Source organism: Lolium perenne, chromosome 1 (assembly GCF_019359855.2).
Source record: "Lolium perenne isolate Kyuss_39 chromosome 1, Kyuss_2.0, whole genome shotgun sequence".
Lineage (NCBI taxonomy): Eukaryota > Viridiplantae > Streptophyta > Magnoliopsida > Poales > Poaceae > Lolium > Lolium perenne.
This window is the reverse complement of record NC_067244.2, coordinates 199,557,870-199,578,127: the sequence shown is the minus strand read 5'-3', so window position 1 is coordinate 199,578,127 and position 20,258 is coordinate 199,557,870. Positions and strand designations below refer to the sequence as shown.

The 20,258-nt window shown below is 45.0% G+C and overlaps 1 protein-coding gene across 1 annotated transcript; it reads left to right on the top strand.

Moving 5' to 3' along the window:
• The first annotated feature begins 1,601 nt into the window (after nucleotides 1-1,601).
• Nucleotides 1,602-4,807, top strand: LOC127336270 (triacylglycerol lipase SDP1-like). Its single transcript, XM_051363064.1, has 4 exons — nucleotides 1,602-2,186; nucleotides 3,026-3,892; nucleotides 4,221-4,364; nucleotides 4,460-4,807. Exons 1-4 carry the CDS (start codon nucleotides 1,602-1,604, stop codon nucleotides 4,805-4,807), a joined length of 1,944 nt encoding a protein of 647 aa, XP_051219024.1.
• The last annotated feature ends 15,451 nt before the right edge of the window (nucleotides 4,808-20,258 follow it).

Genomic DNA, 20,258 nt, shown 5'->3' with positions numbered 1-20,258 from the left:
ATGTCACTAACCATGTTGGAAACAAATATACCTCGTTGTATCCTCTAACCATGTTGACACCTCCGTAAAGAGGTCACGATACTCCACATGTTGTAGAGGCGCCCATAAAGGGAGCGCATCTGTGCATCGGTAGATAACTTGCATAAGAAAAAAATTATTGTTAAATTTTTTGTCATTTCTATATACCCAAAGCGACCAAATAACGGCAATCGCTCTAGAACATTATATATATAAGCTACTTAGAAAATTTTATTCTCAGTAAGATTCGAACGAAATACATCGGATCCCTGCATCAATTGGACCAAACCTAGATGTTGTAACAAGGCATTTCACGCTTGTCTAGGGCTAATGGACGAAAGTGGGGAATGGACGATGAAAACAAAATATGGGGAGAAGGTGATACTTCATAGAGCAACGTGCAAATATTGTTGTGCATGGTGATGTTGACGTGAACCATATGCCCGACGGTGGTGATTGGAGCTTTCCAACATGTTACTGCTATTGTGAGTCATTAATTACTTGACATGTGCTTTGTTTTGTGTTTGTTTGCGCGCGGATTTTTGTTGTTTTGATTGGCTCTTGATATTATGTTGTTGTAGAAGTTATCTGTAATTGGTATCTTTTGATATTAATATATTTCTCCGTACCAGCACACTCCATGTCTAGCTCACCATACAGTGCTAACTTAGTCTAATGCGAAGCTTGAGAACGAACCTGGGGTTGGGTGGTTAGGAGGGTGGTTGTACCTTCAGCCCACCAGAGTTCAAACCACAGGTTTGACATCTGTGTGTCTCATAGAGGCGAAATATTTATTCAGTGGGAAGCGACGTTCATGTCGACAGCAAGACGCCTGTGGTGATTTCGTTAATTTCAAGATCCAATTCGTCGGCTCAGTCTTCTGGAGGTGCTCATAGGAGTAGGGTATGCGTGTGTGCATTCATAGGGGTGAATATATGCATGTGTATGTGAGCTTATGCGTTTGTACTGTGTTTCTAAAAAAAAAAAGTCCAATGCGAAGCTAGTGATCTATTGTGTGATCCGTGTGCTCCTCCCCTCACGTAGCCAGCTAGCTCTTTTCTTTTTCCAGATATGCATACTTCTAGCTGGAAGCTCGATTACTGCCTCCACTCTCGCCCCACTCCTCGGCTCTCTCCCTTCCACGCGGAAGATTTTAAACTGTTCGTAATCTCGCTTCTGATTCATCAGGCGATACGGATCTCTATATTTTGCGACCTTGTGATTCTGCAGGCCAGTTACAGCTTGCGGGGTTTCCTTCATTAATGGACATGTTCGAAGTTTAATTCTTTTTTTTAGTAGAAACAGTAGCTTTGCTACCTACATATTTACAATTTTTGGGTCTAGAAGTACAGTTGTACATAAAAGAAAGGCTAATCTAAGATGTGTTCAGTAAGTTGTTAAACAATAATGCGAGAACATTAATTAGAAGCGTTCCTTGTTGCTCTAGTATGAAAATAGTTTCGCGTTGATTGGCTTGTCGATCTATAATGTGGTCCATATAACATATGCGTATGTTGATAATCTGTTTGCAGTAGCTTGATCTCCTCAAATCCTCCCCTTTGGTTCTTCGTCCTCAGGGGAAGATGGCTTCGAGATTAGGAATGAGTTGGGGTTTCTTGAGAGAGTTAGGGGAAGCGAGTATTGGGACTTCCAGAACCGGCATATCAGCGTCGACATTTCTCGGCCGTGGCGTCGCTCTCTGTGCGGTCCTTTTCCGGCGCCAGTTTTGGCGTCTGCGGGCGCGCATGTACGCCGCCGTGTCGAGTGTCCGCTGCGACAAACTGCCCACGGTAGCTTCCTGGCTCCACCTCAGGAACAACCATGGCGTCCTGCTCACAGTCGCGCTCTCCTACATGATTCTGATGAAGCTCTCGGGCTCGCGATCGCGTGTGGCGCTGGTGTGGCGACGTCGGCTGTGCAACAGCACCATGCGGTACGCGGCAACGTATGATGAGTGGGTGCATTCGGCCAGGAAGCTCGACGAAATGTCCGAGCATGTCCAAGAGGCAGATTTGTACGACGAGGAGCTGATCAGGAGCAGGCTTAAGGAGCTACGTAGACGGAGGAAGGAGGGGACTCTCTGGGATATGATGTTCTATATACGCGGCGATCTCTTCAGGAACTTCGGGAACATGTGCAATCCTGAGCTTCACAAGGGCAGGCTTGAGGTAATTGATATAATAGCACCTCTATTTTTCTGGGCTGTTTGGAGTCTTGGAGACGAGGCTTGCTCCATTACACTCCTCTCTTCAAATTAATTTGGGCGTAATCATGCAATTAATTACTTAATTGTGAGCCATCTTCAGATCATATCCAAACCCACTATACCCACATTCACAAGACAGTGTGGTCGTTAGCACAAGACAGTCCGACGCATGAAGAAACGCCGAAATATTCGATGGTCTATCTAACCAATAGAACGCCAGACAGTTCAGCGCATGTCGAGCGAATCCGCTAGCGAGACAGTCCCACTAGTCTCAAGCCAAACATTTTGGCTGGCTAGCAAGCACCGCGCCACCGCCTTTCCGTGCCTTCCGCCCGGCAGCCATGACCGCCGCCAGACAAAGTCTTTTTTTGATAAAAATATATATTAATATAAAAAGATACCAATTACAACCCGCCGCCTTTGTAACGAGAAGTGCTCTAATAATATTACGGCAGTTAAAAAAAGAAAGAAAAATTACATAAATGAAAAGTTCCGGTAGAGTTATCAGTTTATTGTAACAACGGACCAAACACCACCACTTACATATATATTTGTGCAAATAAGTTGGGCTATATGGTTTTTGTATGGGCCTACGTATATCTGCTTAGTTTTTTAACACCATCATCTTAATTATGAAGCGATATCGGGCGATCTTAACCGTCTTCGTGTTTGAATTTGTGTGAGATTGGGGAGAGGGCTGTACTGAAGCAAACGCCCATACTCATATGCAATTTTTTTTTAAAATGTTTCCAAGTGTGAAATTAGCTGTGCCCGTTACATGGTCGATTTATTCCGCTGCAGGTGCCAAGGCTTATGAAAGATTTTATTGACGAGGTCTCCACTCAACTAAGAATGGTGTGTGAGTCCGAGACGGATGAGTTAGTTTTCGAAGAGAAGCTTGCCTTTGTTCGCGAAAGCAGGCACGCCTTTGGGAGAACAGCACTACTCTTAAGTGGGGGTGCCTCATTGGGCTCTTTCCATATGGGCGTAGTAAGAACTTTAGTTGAGAATAAGCTACTACCCCAAATAATCGCAGGATCTAGCGTTGGTTCGATTATATGTTCGATTGTTGCTACCAGAACATGGACAGAATTAGAGAGCTTCTTCGGAGACTCGTCACAGACCTTAAATGTCTTTGACAAGAGAGATGGTATTATTGCAATGACGAAACGGGTTATGACTTGTGGTGCACTGTATGACATCAGCAAGCTGCAGAAGCTTTTGAGAGATCTCACAAGTAACTTAACTTTTCAAGAAGCTTATGACAGGACTGGCCGTATCCTTGGGGTTACTGTCTGCTCGGCTAGGAAACATGAGCCACCGCGTTGCCTCAACTACCTGACGTCACCACATGTTGTTATTTGGAGTGCTGTAACTGCATCTTGTGCATTCCCTTGCCTGTTTGAAGCTCAGGAATTGATGGCAAAGGATAGATTTGGCCATATAGTTCCCTTCCACACGCCTTTTTCCATAGATGCAGAACATGGTCCTGGAGCATCAAAGCGTTGGTGGAGGGACGGAAGTTTGGAAATGGATTTGCCAATGATGCAATTGAAGGAGTTATTCAACGTGAATCATTTCATAGTTAGCCAAACAAATCCTCATGTATCTCCATTCCTCCGAATGAAGGAGATCATCCGAGCTTATGGAGGTCGCTTGGCCGGAAAGGTTTGTTTGTGACATTCCATTTTGATAATTATATTTAAAGTTTTCAAATCTAGTGTATATATCTTACCATGCAGGGATGTGCTCTTTTTGCAAGTAATTCCTTGTTCTCCTATAGCTAAATACTTGTTCACTAAAAAACTAATCACTATTTTGAGACGTGTTACAACAAAATCCATACCTATGTATTCACAGTTTTTGGTATTTGCAACTAGTTTATGTCAGAAATCACTAGTGTTGTTTCTGTGTTTGAACATCGAGTATTGCAATGCCATCCAAATGACATTCCTATTTATTGCATTGACAAGTCAGTTCTGATTTAAATGTGTAGCTCGCTCATCTTGCTGAAATGGAGGTGAAGTATCGATGTAACCAAGTTCTAGAACTTGGCCTCCCACTGGGAGGAGTTGCCAAGTTCTTTGCTCAGGATTGGGAAGGTGATGTCACCATTGTTATGCCAGCAACAATAGCTCAGGTACTTTTGTTTATAGAAATTTATTAGCTTGTATTTGTAACTGCATGTTCTTTGGATCCAAAATATCCACCTCAATGAATCTTTCAAAATTTCAGTATTTGAAGATTATACAAAATCCTACCAAAGCAGAATTTCAAATGGCCGCCAATCTGGGTCGTAGGTGCACATGGGAGAAACTATCGGGGATAAGAGCGAACTGTGCAATTGAACTTGCGTTGGATGAGTCTTGTGCTGTTCTCAACAAAAAACTAATTCAAAGAAGAAAAACTGCAACCACACAAGCTTCTACTAACAACAATGCTCAATTAAGAACATCAAGGAGGGTACCAACGTGGAGCTACATCATCCAAGGGGATTCTTTAGGGACTCCTTCATGTAGTCACGTAGGTACTAGGCAGATTGATGGCCGACCAAATAAGCCTCACCATGTTCCTTGCAACTGAAATGATGAAAGTTTTAACGCCTGGGAAGCAATAGAGTTTAATTTATGGAAAAAGAATAGCGGACCTCTAATGTGGACTTCATTAGGCTGACAAGCTCATCAATTATCTGGAAAGGGAAAATGCGAGTCAAAGTGGACTTGTTTAGTGCACATGCCTCATTACCATCAATATCCATCTTTGTATTCCAATGCATGTGCATCAGAAAGATGTGTTTGGGGGTAATGTTCTATCCGGAGTTTGACTTAATATTGGTTTCCTCCGGAGCTTAATCCATTATAAGTGGGCTGCTCGGGTGTACTTGAGGTGTGATTGTTTTAGGGGATATGATTTGAGGATGAGGGCGTCCCCAACCAAATGGCTAGAGATATCAAGTTATTTTGTTTGGTTGTGTAGAACGAGAGGTGGTTAGGCATATGCATGTTTCAGTGGATGAAGAAAGTGTATGTGTTGTTACAATGACCTCTATAATTGTGATGATAAGATTTGGGAAACTACAATGGGAGGCCCAATTCGGCCCCCAGATGTCCGTTTGGGCCAGGGGGCACGCAAAGTTTAGGTTCCAGTGGTTTGGTACTCTGCTCCATCCGCGCCTATCATTCTACCCCCACCATGCACTATTCCCTTTAATTGCTCAGTCCACACCTATCGTTCTGGTGTGGCTACCGGTGTCGCCCGAAGATGCGTTGGGAGGCGGTGTGGTGCACGCTACCGGCCTTCCTGTGATGTCGTGTTGGGCATCTTGCTATGAGCGAAGACCAGTTGGTCGGCGCGAGCGCGTGGATCATGTGTTAGCTAGCCTCCTCTTCCGCTGGATGGGGTCGACCAGTGAGTGATGACGAGGGGGCTGCTTGCTCACCAGAATAATGGCAACGGTCCTAGGGTTTGTCTTGCACCATGACGATGATCTGCTTGGTGCTTGTCCCCTTCGATCTGACTGGAGTGGCGAGTTCCGGAAGGCTCCGCCAACTCCATTTGGCACATCATACTGTGAGATTGTTGGATCGGATGAGATTCGTTCGTGCGCACCCAGATTTTTTCCGACCATTTGGTTTCAGGAGGGAGCATGCTATCTGTTGCCATCTTGCGACATGTTTCATTCCATGATGAAGTTAGAGGCGGAGAATGTCATGGAAGCCAGGAGCTGAGGACTAATAATGGTGGTTCGAGTCTTTGCTGCGATGAGGAATTTGCTTGGTGATTTAGTACTCATAGCAGCGGGGGATGACACCACATGAGAAGTTCATAGTCTAACCTTTCGGGATGAAAATCCAAGGTCTGATCTTAATTGGTTATGCATGGTAATGATCTTGTTGAAGGCTTTGTTTTGAAAGCGGAGAATATCTTCAAGGTGAAAACCTAAGATCTATGATCGGGCGAAGAACGATGCTTGTGCACTATTTCCTTCTTGGAGAAGTCGCTTTTGTAGAATTTGGACTTGAGATGCTTGTGCTCTCCGATGATACGTGTGGTCGACGTGGAGGTGGATACGGACGGACAGAGACAATGTCCTTTTGGCCCAAACTGGCCCTGAATTTAAGACCCGTTTTTGCCAAACATGCATAGTACGAACAATGTTTATCAGTAAGGTGGCGACTGCTCAGGTTTCGTCCCACACGACCTTTGGCTTTGATCTGAGGCTGCAGGAAATCTCAGTAGAAGATATTATGGCGTCGATAGTTGTTGTTAATATTGTTAGAAGTATGAAATACGAGCATGACCGTATCTTGTAATATGTCTACACTATATAATCCAAAGACACCCGACGAGATTACATCGGGACGGCCAAATCTCCAGATCACTAATTTCTTCATGCTATTAGATGTCACGACCTGACCTAGGGTTTCCACCGTCGCCTTCCTCGCTTCCGTTTCCATCGTTGCATCTTCCCTGCAATGGCGTCCGGGTCCTCCGCCCTATCAATGGCGACAATCTCGTCCACTTCTACCCCAAGAAGTACCTCGCCGGCCTCTATGCCCATGGCGCCGGCGATGACTATATCCCTGCCTACTGGATTGTCGCCCCTCAACTTGCCCAGCGCGATGCCGGTGCCGCACGTATGTGGCCTTGGCACTCTTATGCCCTTCTTCGGCGCGCTGCCACAACCCCACTCCGCCACGAAATCCATTCTTTCGGACGCCCTGATCTCCGTGACCTTGGGTTGCTCCATTTATGAGCAGTCTGGCTTCCCGGCCATGAAGGGATATGCAACGGGCGTGCATGGCTACCTGCCGATGGTGGGTTGTACTTCCCCAGGCATGCCAGGCCCAGTCACCTCCCCCTCCTCCTCCTCCTCCTCCTCCTCCTCCTTCTTCCTCTTGGTTGGGCCTGATGATACGTGTGGTCGGCGTGGAGGTGGATATGGACGGGCAGACACAATGTCTTTTTGGCCCAAACTGGCCTGAATTTCAGACCCGTTTTTTGCCAAACATGCATAGTCCGAACAATGTGTATCAGTAAGGTGGCGAGTGATACGTCTCCGACGTATCGATAATTTCTTATGTTCCATGCCACATTATTGATGATATCTACATGTTTTATGCACACTTTATGTCATATTTGTGCATTTTCTGGAACTAGCCTATTGACGAGATGCCGAAGGGCCAATTCCTGTTTTCTGCTGTTTTTGGTTTCAGAAATCCTAGTAAGGAAATATTCTCGGAATCGGACGAAATCAACGCCCAGCATCTTAGAAATACACGAAGCTTCCAGAACACCCGGGAAGGACCAGAGGGGAGCCCTGGTGGGCCCAGGAGGTAGGCCGGCGCGGCCCAGGCCCTGGCCGCGCCGCCATACCCCCTCACCGCCTCGTCGCCCCTCCGACTCCGCCTCTTCGCCTATATAAAGGTCCTCGACCTAAAACCTCGATACGAAAAAGCCACGGTACGAGAAACCATCCAGAGCCGCCGCCATCGCGAAGCCAAGATCTGGGGGACAGGAGTCTCTGTTCCGGCACGCCGCCGGGACGGGGAAGTGCCCCCGGAAGGCTTCTCCATCGACACCACCGCCATCTTCATCAACGCTGCTGTCTCCCATGAGGAGGGAGTAGTTCTCCATCGAGGCTCGGGGCTGTACCGGTAGCTATGTGGTTAATCTCTCTCCTATGTACTTCAATACAATGATCTCATGAGCTGCCTTACATGATTGAGATTCATATGAGTTTTGTATCACTATTCATCTATGTGCAACTCTAGTGATGTTATTAAAGTACTCTATTCCTCCTGCATGATGTAATGTGGACAGTATGTGCATCATGTAGTACTTGGCGTAGTTTATGATCGTGATCTCTTGTAGATTATGAAGTTAACTATTACTATGATGGTATTGATGTGATCTATTTGGTTATGTTGATCTATCTTGCACTCTAAGGTTATTTAAATATGAACATTGAATATTGTGGAGCTTGTTAACTCCGGCATTGAGGGTTCGTGTAATCCTACGCAATGGTGTTCATCATCCAACAAGAGGGTGTAGAGTCTAGCATCTATCTATTTATTTATGTGATCAATGTTGAGAGTGTCCACTAGTGAAAGTATAATCCCTAGGCCTTGTTCCTAAAAACTGCAATCATCGCTGCTTGTTTACTGTTTTACTGTATCTGTACTGCCTGCAATATTACCACCATCAACTACACGCCAGCAAGCACTTTTCTGGCACCGATACTACTGCTCATACTTATTCATACCACCTGTATTTCACTATCTCTTCGCCGAACTAGTGCACCTATTAGGTGTGTTGGGGACACAAGAGACTTCTTGCTTTGTGGTTGCAGGGTTGCATGAGAGGGATATCTTTGACCTCTTCCTCCCTGAGATCGATAAACCTTGGGTGATCCACTTAAGGGAAACTTGCTGCTGTTCTACAAACCTCTGCTCTTGGAGGCCCAACACTGTCTACAAGAATAGAAGCTCCCGTAGACATCAAGCACTTTTCTAGCGCTGTTGCCGGGGAGGAAAGGTAAAAGGCACTCATACTCCGGTTCCAGGTAACAGTACTTTTCTGGCGCCATTGTGTGTGTGCTCGAAGCTATTTCCTTTAGATCCTGCAATTGCATCTTTTTGTTTCTTGTTTACACTAGTTAGGCATAATGGAAAACAACAAAAATATGAGAGATCTTTATGAACTTTATCTTGAATTAGGACATGATGTGTTTGAAGAGAGAATTAAAAAACCCATGGAACTTTATATGCATGCTAATGGGAATGTTATTAATATGAATGTTTTGAACACTATTGTTGCTAATGCTATGGAAAATTCTAAGCTTGGGGAAGCTGGCTTTGATGAGCATGATCTTTTTAGTCCCCCAAGCATTGAGGAGAAAATTTACTTTGATGATACTTTGCCTCCTATTATGATGATTATAATGATAGTAGTCTTTTGGTACTGCCTGTTATGGAGGGTAAATTTGATTATGATTACAATATGCCTCCTATATATGATGATGAGAATAATAATGATAGCTACTTTGTTGAATTTGCTCCCACTACAACTAATAAAATTGACTATGCTTATGTGGAGAGTAATAATTTTATGCATGAGACTCATGATAAGAATGCTTTATGTGATAGTTATATTGTTGAGTTTTCTCATGATGCTACTGGATATTATTATGAGAGAGGAAAATATGGTTGTAGAAATTTTCATGTTACTAAAACACCTCTCTATGTGCTGAAATTTTTGAAGCTACACTTGTTCTATCTTCCTATGCTTGTTAATTTGCTCTTCATGAACTTGTTTATTTATAAGATTCCTTTTCATAGGAAGCATGTTAGGCTTAAATTTGTTTTGAATTTGCTTCTTGGTGCTCTCTTTTTCTTCAAATACTATTTCTTGGGAGTGCATCATTAAAACTGCTGAGCCCATCTTAATGGCTATAAAGAAAGCACTTCTTGGGAGATAACCCATGTGTTTATTTTACTACAGTAATTTTGTTTTAAATTTGTGTCTTGGAAGTTGTTTACTACTGTAGCAACCTCTCCTTATCTTAGTTTAGTGCATTGTTGTGCCAAGTAAAGTCGTTGATAGTAAGGTTCATACTAGATTTGGATTACTGCGCAGAAACATATTTCTTTGCTGTCACGAATCTGGGCAAAATTCTCTGTAGGTAACTCAGAAAATTATGCCAATTTACGTGAGTGATCCTCAGATATGTACGCACCTTTAATTCGATTTGAGCATTTTCATTTGAGCAAGTCTGGTGCCTCAATAAAATTCGTCATTACGAACTGTTCTGTTTTGACAGATTCTGCCTTTTATTTCGCATTGCCTGTTTTGTTATGTTCGATGGATATTTCGATTCCATTGACTTTCAGTAGCTTTGTGCAATGTCCAGAAGTGTTAAGAATGATTATGTCACCTCTGAACATGTATATTTTGATTGTGCACTAACCCTCTAATGAGTTGTTTTGAGTTTGGTGTGGAGGAAGTTTTCAAGGATCAAGAGAGGGAGATGATACGACATGATCAAGGAGAGTGAAAGCTCTAAGCTTGGGGATGCCCCGGTGGTTCGCCCCTACATATATCAAGAAGACTCAAGCGTCTAAGCTTGTTGATGCCCAAGGCATCCCCTTCTTCATCGACAACATTATCAGGTTCCTCCCCTGAAACTATATTTTTATTCCGTCACATCTTATGTGCTTTGCTTGGAGCGTCGGTTTGTTTTTGTTTTTGTTTTGTTTGAATAAAATGGATCCTAGCATTCTTTGTGTGGGAGAGAGACACGCTCCGCTGTTGCATATGGACAAGTATGTCCTTAGGCTTTACTCATAATATTCATGGCGAAGTTTCTTCTTCGTTAAATTGTTATATGGTTGGAATTGGAAAATGATACATGTAGTAATTGCTATAATGTCTTGGATAATGTGATACTTGGCAATTGTTGTGCTCATGTTTAAGCTCTTGCATCATATGCTTTGCACCTATTAATGAAGAAATACATAGAGCATGCTAAAATTTGGTTTGCATATTTGGTCTCTCTAAAGTCTAGATAATTTCTAGTATTGAGTTTGAACAACAAGGAAGACGGTGTAGAGTCTTATAATGTTTACAATATGTCTTTTATGTGAGTTTTGCTGCACCGCTTCATCCTTGTGTTTGTTTCAAATAGCCTTGCTAGCCTAAACCTTGTATCGAGAGGGAATACTTCTCATGCATCCAAAATACTTGAGCCAACCACTATGCCATTTGTGTCCACCATACCTACCTACTACATGGTATTTCTCCGCCATTCCAAAGTAAATTGCTTGAGTGCTACCTTTAAAATTTCTATCCTCTACCTTTACAATATATAGCTCATGGGACAAATAGCCTAAAAACTATTGTGGTATTGAATATGTACTTATGCACTTTATCTCTTATTAAGTTGCTTGTTGTGCGAAAACCATGTTCCTGGGGACACCATCAACTACTCTTTGTTGAATATCATGTGAGTTGCTATGCATGTTCATCTTGTCTGAAGTAAGGGAGATTTACCACTAAAATGGTTAGAGCATTGCATATTGTTAGAGAAGAACATTGGGCCGCTAACTAAAGCCATGATCCATGGTGGAAGTTTCAGTTTTGGACAAATATCCTCAATCTCATATGAGAAAATTAATTGTTGTTGAATGCTTATGCATAAAAGAGGAGTCCATTATCTGTTGTCTATGTTGTCCCGGTATGGATGTCTAAGTTGAGAATAATCAATAGCGAGAAATCCGATGCGAGCTTTCTCCTTAGACCTTTGTACAGGCGGCATAGAGGTACCCCTTTGTGACACTTGGTTAAAACATGTGCATTGCGATGATAATCCAGGTAATCCGAGCTAATTAGGACAAGGTGCGGGCACTATTAGTATACTATGCATGAGGCTTGCAACTTGTAAGATATAATTTACATGACACATATGCTTTATTACTACCGTTGACAAAATTGTTTCTTGTTTTCAAAACCAAAGCTCTAGCACAAATATAGCAATCGATGCTTTCCTCTTTGAAGGGCCTTTCTTTTACTTTTATTGTTGAGTCAGTTCACCTATCTCTCTCCACCTCAAGAAGCAAACACTTGTGTGAACTGTGCATTGATTCCTACATACTTGCATATTGCACTTGTTATATTACTCTATGTTGACAATATCCATGAGATATATATGTTACAAGTTGAAAGCAACCGCTGAAACTTAATCTTCCTTTGTGTTGCTTCAATACATCTACTTTGAATTATTGCTTTATGAGTTAACTCTTATGCAAGACTTATTGATGCTTGTCTTGAAAGTACTATTCATGAAAAGTCTTTGCTATATGATTCATTTGTTTACTCATGTCATTTTACATTGTTTTGATCGCTGCATTCATTACATATGCTTACAATAGTATGATCAAGGTTATGATGGCATGTCACTCCAGAAATTATCTTTGTTATCGTTTACCTGCTCGGGACGAGCAGAAACTAAGCTTGGGGATGCTGATACGTCTCCGACGTATCGATAATTTCTTATGTTCCATGCCACATTATTGATGATATCTACATGTTTTATGCACACTTTATGTCATATTTGTGCATTTTCTGGAACTAACCTATTGACGAGATGCCGAAGGGCCAGTTCATGTTTTCTGCTGTTTTTGGTTTCAGAAATCCTAGTAAGGAAATATTCTCGGAATTGGACGAAATCAACGCCCAGCATCTTAGAAATACACGAAGCTTCCAGAACACCCGGGAAGGACCAGAGGGGAGCCCTGGTGGGCCCAGGAGGTAGGCCGGCGCGGCCCAGGCCCTGGCCGCGCCGCCATACCCCCTCACCGCCTCGTCGCCCCTCCGACTCCGCCTCTTCGCCTATATAAAGGTCCTCGACCTAAAACCTCGATACGAAAAAGCCACGGTACGAGAAACCATCCAGAGCCGCCGCCATCGCGAAGCCAAGATCTGGGGGACAGGAGTCTCTGTTCCGGCACGCCGCCGGGACGGGGAAGTGCCCCCGGAAGGCTTCTCCATCGACACCACCGCCATCTTCATCAACGCTGCTGTCTCCCATGAGGAGGGAGTAGTTCTCCATCGAGGCTCGGGGCTGTACCGGTAGCTATGTGGTTAATCTCTATCCTATGTACTTCAATACAATGATCTCATGAGCTGCCTTACATGATTGAGATTCATATGAGTTTTGTATCACTATTCATCTATGTGCTACTCTAGTGATGTTATTAAAGTACTCTATTCCTCCTGTATGATGTAATGTGGACAGTGTGTGCATCATGTAGTACTTGGTGTAGTTTATGATCGTGATCTCTTGTAGATTATGAAGTTAACTATTACTATGATGGTATTGATGTGATCTATTTGGTTATGTTGATCTATCTTGCACTCTAAGGTTATTTAAATATGAACATTGAATATTGTGGAGCTTGTTAACTCCGGCATTGAGGGTTCGTGTAATCCTACGCAATGGTGTTCATCATCCAACAAGAGGGTGTAGAGTCTAGCATCTATCTATTTATTTATGTGATCAATGTTGAGAGTGTCCACTAGTGAAAGTATAATCCCTAGGCCTTGTTCCTAAATACTGCAATCATCGCTGCTTGTTTACTGTTTTACTGTATCTGTACTGCCTGCAATATTACCACCATCAACTACACGCCAGCAAGCACTTTTCTGGCACCGATACTACTGCTCATACTTATTCATACCACCTGTATTTCACTATCTCTTCACCGAACTAGTGCACCTATTAGGTGTGTTGGGGACACAAGAGACTTCTTGCTTTGTGGTTGCAGGGTTGCATGAGAGGGATATCTTTGACCTCTTCCTCCCTGAGATCGATAAACCTTGGGTGATCCACTTAAGGGAAACTTGCTGCTGTTCTACAAACCTCTGCTCTTGGAGGCCCAACACTGTCTACAAGAATAGAAGCTCCCGTAGACATCAGCGAGTGCTCAGGTTTCAACCCACACGACCTTTGGCTTTGATCTGAGGCTGCGGGAAATCTCAATAGAAGATATTATGGCATTGATAGTTGTTGTTAATATTGTTAGAAGTATCAAATACGAGCACGACCGTATCTTGTAATATGTCTACACTATATAATCCAAAGATACTTACCCGACGAGATTACATCGGGATGGCCAAATCTCCCGATCACTAATTTCTTCATGCTATCAGGTGTCACGACCTGACCTAGGGCTTGCACCGTCGCCGTCCTTGCTTCATTCGTTGCACCTTCCCTGCAATGGCATCCGGGTCCTCCACCCTATCTATGGCGACAACCTCGTCCACGTCTACCCCAAGAAGTACCTCGCCGGCCTCTATGCACATGGCGCCGACAATGACTATATCCCTGCCTGCTGGATGTCGCCCCTCAACTTGCCTAGCGCAGTGTCGGTGCCGCACGTTTCCGGCCTTGGGACTCTTATACGCTTCTTCGGCATGCTTCCACAACCCCAATCCGCCACGAAATTCGTTCTCTCGGACACCCTTTTCTCCGTGACCTTGGGTTTCTCCATTTTTGAGCAGTCGGGCTTCCTGGCCATGAAGGGATATGCAACGGGTGTGCATGGCTACCTGCCGATGGTGGGTTGTACTTCCCTAGGCATGCTAGGCCCGGTCACCTATCCTATGGTGCCGCCCATTGCAGGGTATCACCTAACGACCCCTCCCTCGTATGGGAGGGGGGCACTTCTTCCCGCACCAACAGCTGGAAACCTTCTTCAACAACGTCATGCTGAACATCATCACCATCGCCTCTGCCATCACCATCAAACTGACGAGTGAAATTACATGGTTTGGCATGCGCAAGTTGGTCCCCTTCTCCACAGTCACATGCTCATGGGATATGGTGATGGTTCAATAGTCTGCCCCGATCCACACATCATCATCAGTCACGCCAGCGGCATGCATCAACAGCAAATCCGGTGCATCAACATATTGGACCCAGTAGGACGAGACGATCCTCTCCATCTTTGTCTCTTAGATGAAGGAATGCGTTCTTGGAATGATCATGTTTGCTGGTATGTCACATGAAGCCTGGGAGACGCTGAATGGCGCCTTTGCCTCCATCTCTATCTCACAATCCTCGGTGATTCGCCAGCAGATGGCCGAGCTAAAGAAGGAGAACAAGAGTATCACCGTCTATTTTCGTCTATTTTCATCATATGAAGGCACTCTTGGACTCTTTTACCACCACCGAGATGCCTCTTCGCGATAAGGAATTTATGTCATACATCGTCAGCGGTCTTGAGGACGACTATGATGCTCTTTATGAGGTGGTCACTGCTCGCACCACCCCCATGCATATGTCCATACGTCACATGTTCATGCAACTCCAGTCTATAGAGCAACGCAATCTGTCTCAGCGATGCACCAGTGGTGCCCATGCCAACACTACCCTGCAACAAACAAGGTCGCTCGCACGAGGTCACCGGTTGCGGCCTTTGGTGTTGTATGCTTGGGACCTCGCCCGTCGGCGCTCATCACCTCGCCACCAACCAAGACAAGTCCACCTTCCACCATTTACAATACCAACAGTGGCTGTGGTGTTGTTGTTTGTCAATTGTGCAGGATTCCGCGTCACACTGCATCAGAGTGCTTCAAACAATCAAATTGTGACTTCTTGGGCATTGGCAATGATGGGAGCAACAGTGAGCGCCAGATGTCCATGCCAAGTTCGGTCTCCCATGATGCTACACAGTCATATGTACACCCGGCATCGTATGTGCTGAGCGCGGAGTTGATGAAGGAGAATTTATGCGTAACGTTGAGTGGAACCCAAGAGGAAGGTATGATGAGCACAACAGGAAGTTTTCCCTCAGTAAGAAACCAAGGTTTATCGACCAGTAGGAGAAAAACGTTCTCCCCCGAGGTGTTGCGAACCAACTCGTAGCAGGGCGCACTGCCGACATCAGCAGCAACGTGGAGACCTGCACACAAACAACGAAGTACTTTGTCCCCAACTTTCAGCGAGGTTGTCAAGCTCACTGGTTTTGCTGAAAACAAAGGATTAAACGAACCATGTGGAAGAAGAGTTGTTTACAGAGAACAGAATAGAAAAATGCTGTAGAAGATTGCAACTAAAAGAAGAAGGACCGGGGTTCACAGTTCACTAGAGGCGCCTCCCCAATAAAATAAATATGATGGGTAAACAAATTACAGATGGGCAATTGACAAACAGAGATTCTACGCTAATGGTTGGTGCAGAATACATGCTATGAAAGTATGCGGGAATTACAACAATATACATAGACCGTAATCCAACTGCATCTATGACTAATAATCCACCTTCAGGATTGTATCCGTGACACCCTCCAGTATTAAGTTGCAAGCAACGGACTATCGCTTTAAGCAATGTGTGTAAAGTAAACGATGAAACTACCCTTAAATAGAACATCGATGTTTTCTCCCTAGTAGCAACAACACATCTACAACCGTAGAGAACAAGGTCACTTCCCATGGTGAAAGAACATGTCCATTGCCCCATGTGTGGTTTTGGTAATTGATGACAATCCCTATGGACTAACGGTTGCATTGAGAATCTATCTTAGATCCATAGCCATGTGTTGGTCTCAAGATTGCAAGATGGAGAAGATGGAGTACAATGACGAAGATAGTGTTGAAGAGAGATGAAGACGGCGTAGAAGATGGATGAAGACGGTGGCGTGCGTAGAATATGGATGAAGATGGTGGCATGTATGTTGGAGGAAGACGGTGGCATGTACAATAATGAAGAGGATGAAGACGGAGCTTGCCGACTCGAGAGGAACGCGCAAGGTTAAGGTTTGTGCTCGATAGGATAGTAGGTCGCATCGTCGGAGAGAGCTCAAACCTTGCATGCATTGTATCGTATTTCTTGGTTGTTCTTGGTTCTTATCCTTTAGATGTTCGAGAGCTTGTGTTCATTCTCATGACAAGCTCTAGCTCATCGGAAACGGATTCCGGATGCATCGCATGTTGCATGTGCGAGGGTGATGATTTTCCTGATATACCATATTGAGAGGTTACACCTCTATGATCATGAGAAAATCATCACTCACTTTTTGTAGTGATAGCTCTCGTCGTCCTCTTTCCGGCAAAATTGGTTTCATGTCATTCCGAGTTTCCTAGTTCAAGATATCGCGTTTTCCGTATCGTCATATTTGAAAAAGAAAAAAGGAAATTGCTTTTGGGCCGGGCGATACTACCGCTGGCGGTACTGGCCCAAGTACCGCTTCAGCCTTCCAGGCTTACTGGACTCAAAGCGGTACCAGGGCGGTACCGGCCCGGTAGTACCGTAACCCATTTACGGTACTAGACCGGTACCGGGGCCGGTACTACCGGCCGGCCCGTTTTCTCTCTCTGCTGCGCAGTTTTCAGATCCAGATCTGCTTTATTGACACGGGCGGTAGTACCGCTCTGCGGAGCGGTACTACCGGTTTGGGGCATCTTTTCGTTTGTTATCTGCTCAGTTTGTGCGCGAGCGGTAGTACCGCTTTGACAAGCGGTAGTACCGCTCGGGCGCGAATCTGACCATTTTTCTGCCCCAACAGCTATATTTCCGGGCCCCTATTTATACCTCTCTTCCACCTCCGACCCAAACACTTATTCCCCTCCATTCTCTCTCCTCCATTGTTGACCTTGAGTTATTTCTTCCTCCTCTTGATCCCCCCGCTATTCCTTGCGTATTTTTGGGGCAAAGGAGAGAGGAGATCTAGATCTAGAGCTTCACCAATTGAATCCCTCTCCAAGTGAGGGGATCTTGCTAGATCTAGATCTTGGAGTTGCTTGGTGTTTCTCCTCATATTTGTTCTTCCTCCCTTATTCCCCCAATAGCTTTTGTAGCTTTGTTAGAATTTGGGAGAGAAGAACTTGGGCATCTTAGTGGTGTTCTTAGCCATTGCATTAGGTGCATCGGTTTGGGTTCTCTCCGGAGTTTCGGTCTCGTAGAGGGCATGTTGACCTTAGTGGTGTCCTTGTAGCCTTTTATGGCCTTGTCATCTTTGTGGCGTTGTAGCCTTTGTGGCGGTGTTGCCTTTGTGGAGTGTGTTAGCCTTTGTGGTTTTGGAGCCGGTTGTGGCGCGTTGGTGTCTTGGTGGCTTTGTTGCCGGTGTGGCGTGTTGTAGCCTCTTGTGGCCTTGTACTTGAGAGCCTCCGTGCTGTGGAGTTGCCTCAATCTTGATACTTGGGGTTTTGCCCAAGCTTGTACGGGTTCGGTGACCACCCTCAAGGGTCCCTTAGTGGATCGGGGCTTGATACGTCTCCAACGTATCGATAATTTCTTATGTTCCATGCTTGTTTTATGATGATACACACATGTTTTATACATACTTTATGTCATATTTATGTATTTTCCGGCACTAACCTATTAACGAGATGCCGAAGAGCCAGTTGCTGTTTTCTGCTGTTTTTGGTTTCAGAAATCCTAGTAAGGAAATATTCTCGGAATTGGACAAAATCAACGCCCAGGATCTTATTTTTCCACGAAGCTTCCAGAACACCGAAAGGGAACCGAAGTGGGGCGACGAGGCGGCCACACAACAGGGCGGTGCGGCCCAGGCCCTGGCCGCGCCGGCCTAGCGTGTGGGCCCCTCGCGTCGCCCCTAAACCTACCTCTTCGCCTATAAGAAGCCTTCGTTGATAATAACTCCAGTACCGAGAGCCACGATACGGAAAACCTTACAGAGACGCCGCCGCCGCCAATCCCATCTTGGGGGATTCAGGAGATCGCCTCCGGCACCCTGCCGGAGAGGGGAATCATCTCCCGGAGGACTCTTCACCGCCATGGTCGCCTCCGGAGTGATGTGTGAGTAGTTCACCCCTGGACTATGGGTCAATAGCAGTAGCTAGATGGTTGTCTTCTCCTAATTGTGCTATCATTGTTGGATCTTGTGAGCTGCCTAACATGATCAAGATCATCTATTTGTAATGCTACATGTTGCATTTGTTGGGATCCGATGAATATGGAATACTATGCTATGTTGATTATCAATCTATTATGTATGTGCATGGTCATGCCCTCTTTATTTGTCAATTTCCCAACTGTAATTTGTTCACCCAACATGCTATTTATCTTACGGAGAGACACCTCTAGTGAACTGTGGACCCCGGTCCATTCTTTTACATCGAATACAATCGACTGCAATACTCGTTCTACTGTTCTCTGCAAACATCATCATCCACACTATACATCTAATCCTTTGTTACAGCAAGCCGGTGAGATTGACAACCTCACTGTTAAGTTGGGGCAAAGTATCTTGGTTGTGTTGTGCAGGTTCCACGTTGGCGCCGGAATCCCTGGTGTTGCGCCGCACTACACTCCGCCGCCATCAACCTTCAACGTGCTTCTTGACTCCTACTGGTTCGATAACCTTGGTTTCTTACTGAGGGAAAAAACTTGTCGCTGTACGCATCATACCTTCCTCTTTGGGTTCCCAACGGACGTGTGCTTTACCGTCACAAGCAGCAAGGCTTTCCTCCTTGGAGGAAAGGCTCGAGGAGAATACGGTGACCCTAGTGGCTCATTGGAGTGCCTCGTGCCTCCACACCGCTCCAACAGAGACGTAGCACCCTTGGGTGTGAACTTCGGGATACATCGTCGTCTCCTCGTGCACCGGTTACTTATCATCCCAAGCTCCTTTACCTACGCGCTTTACATTGTGATATCTATCATGCTTGATGCTATACCTATCTTGTTATCACCTTGTTGCTCATCATGCTAGCATAGGTTTTTGGTGCTCTTAGGCAAACCCCTTGTTGATATGCTTTGAGCTAAACTAGTAAACACATGTGTAGTTTTATTCCGCCTAGTTTAGCTCTCAAGTAGAAGCTTTTATACACCGCCTATTCACCCCATCTAGGCGACGTCCTAGTACATTCACATGGTTAAATAGAGGCATGAACCCATTATCGGGCATAAATACTCCTTCTTGGAGTCGCTAGCATCTACTTGGCCAGAGCATCTACTACAAATGGAGAGCATGCAAGATTACATAATCTCAACCAAAGCAATCTTTCTATAAATCGGATCCACATCAAACCAACATGTAACAATTACAAATAGATGATCTTGATCATGTTAGGCAGCTCACAAGATCTATACATGAAGCACAACAAGGAGAGGGCAGCCATCTAGCTACAGCTATGGACCCATGGTCCCGTGGAGGACAACTCGCGCATCACCTCGGATGAAGACATTGCGATGTAGAGGCCTCCGGCGGTGATTTCCCTCTCCAGCAGCGTGCTGGGATGGACTGCAGAACCCTCCCGAACTGGGGTTTCGGTTGATGGCAGCGTCGGAACTTTTCGTGGATGGAGGCTCTTGTCCCTGGGCTTTTCCCGATACGGGAAATAAATAGGCGGAAGGGCGGAGCAAACGAGGCGACGAGGCGCCAGTACATGGGCTAGGCGCGGCCAAGGGTGGGGTTGCGCCTGCCCTATGTAATGCCACGTGGCAGCTCTCCTGCGCGTGTCCTTCTGGCTCCGTCTTCATCCCGAAAATAAGACGTACTATGGGCATTTG

Excerpts from the sequence above, each read along its gene's own strand:
- LOC127336270 (XM_051363064.1), top strand. The coding sequence starts at position 1,602 with ATGGCTTCGAGATTAGGAATGAGTTGGGGTTTCTTGAGAGAGTTAGGG. Across the intron at positions 2,187-3,025 it reads TTCACAAGGGCAGGCTTGAG|GTGCCAAGGCTTATGAAAGA; the intron begins GTAATTGATATA and ends ATTCCGCTGCAG. Across the intron at positions 3,893-4,220 it reads GAGGTCGCTTGGCCGGAAAG|CTCGCTCATCTTGCTGAAAT; the intron begins GTTTGTTTGTGA and ends TTAAATGTGTAG.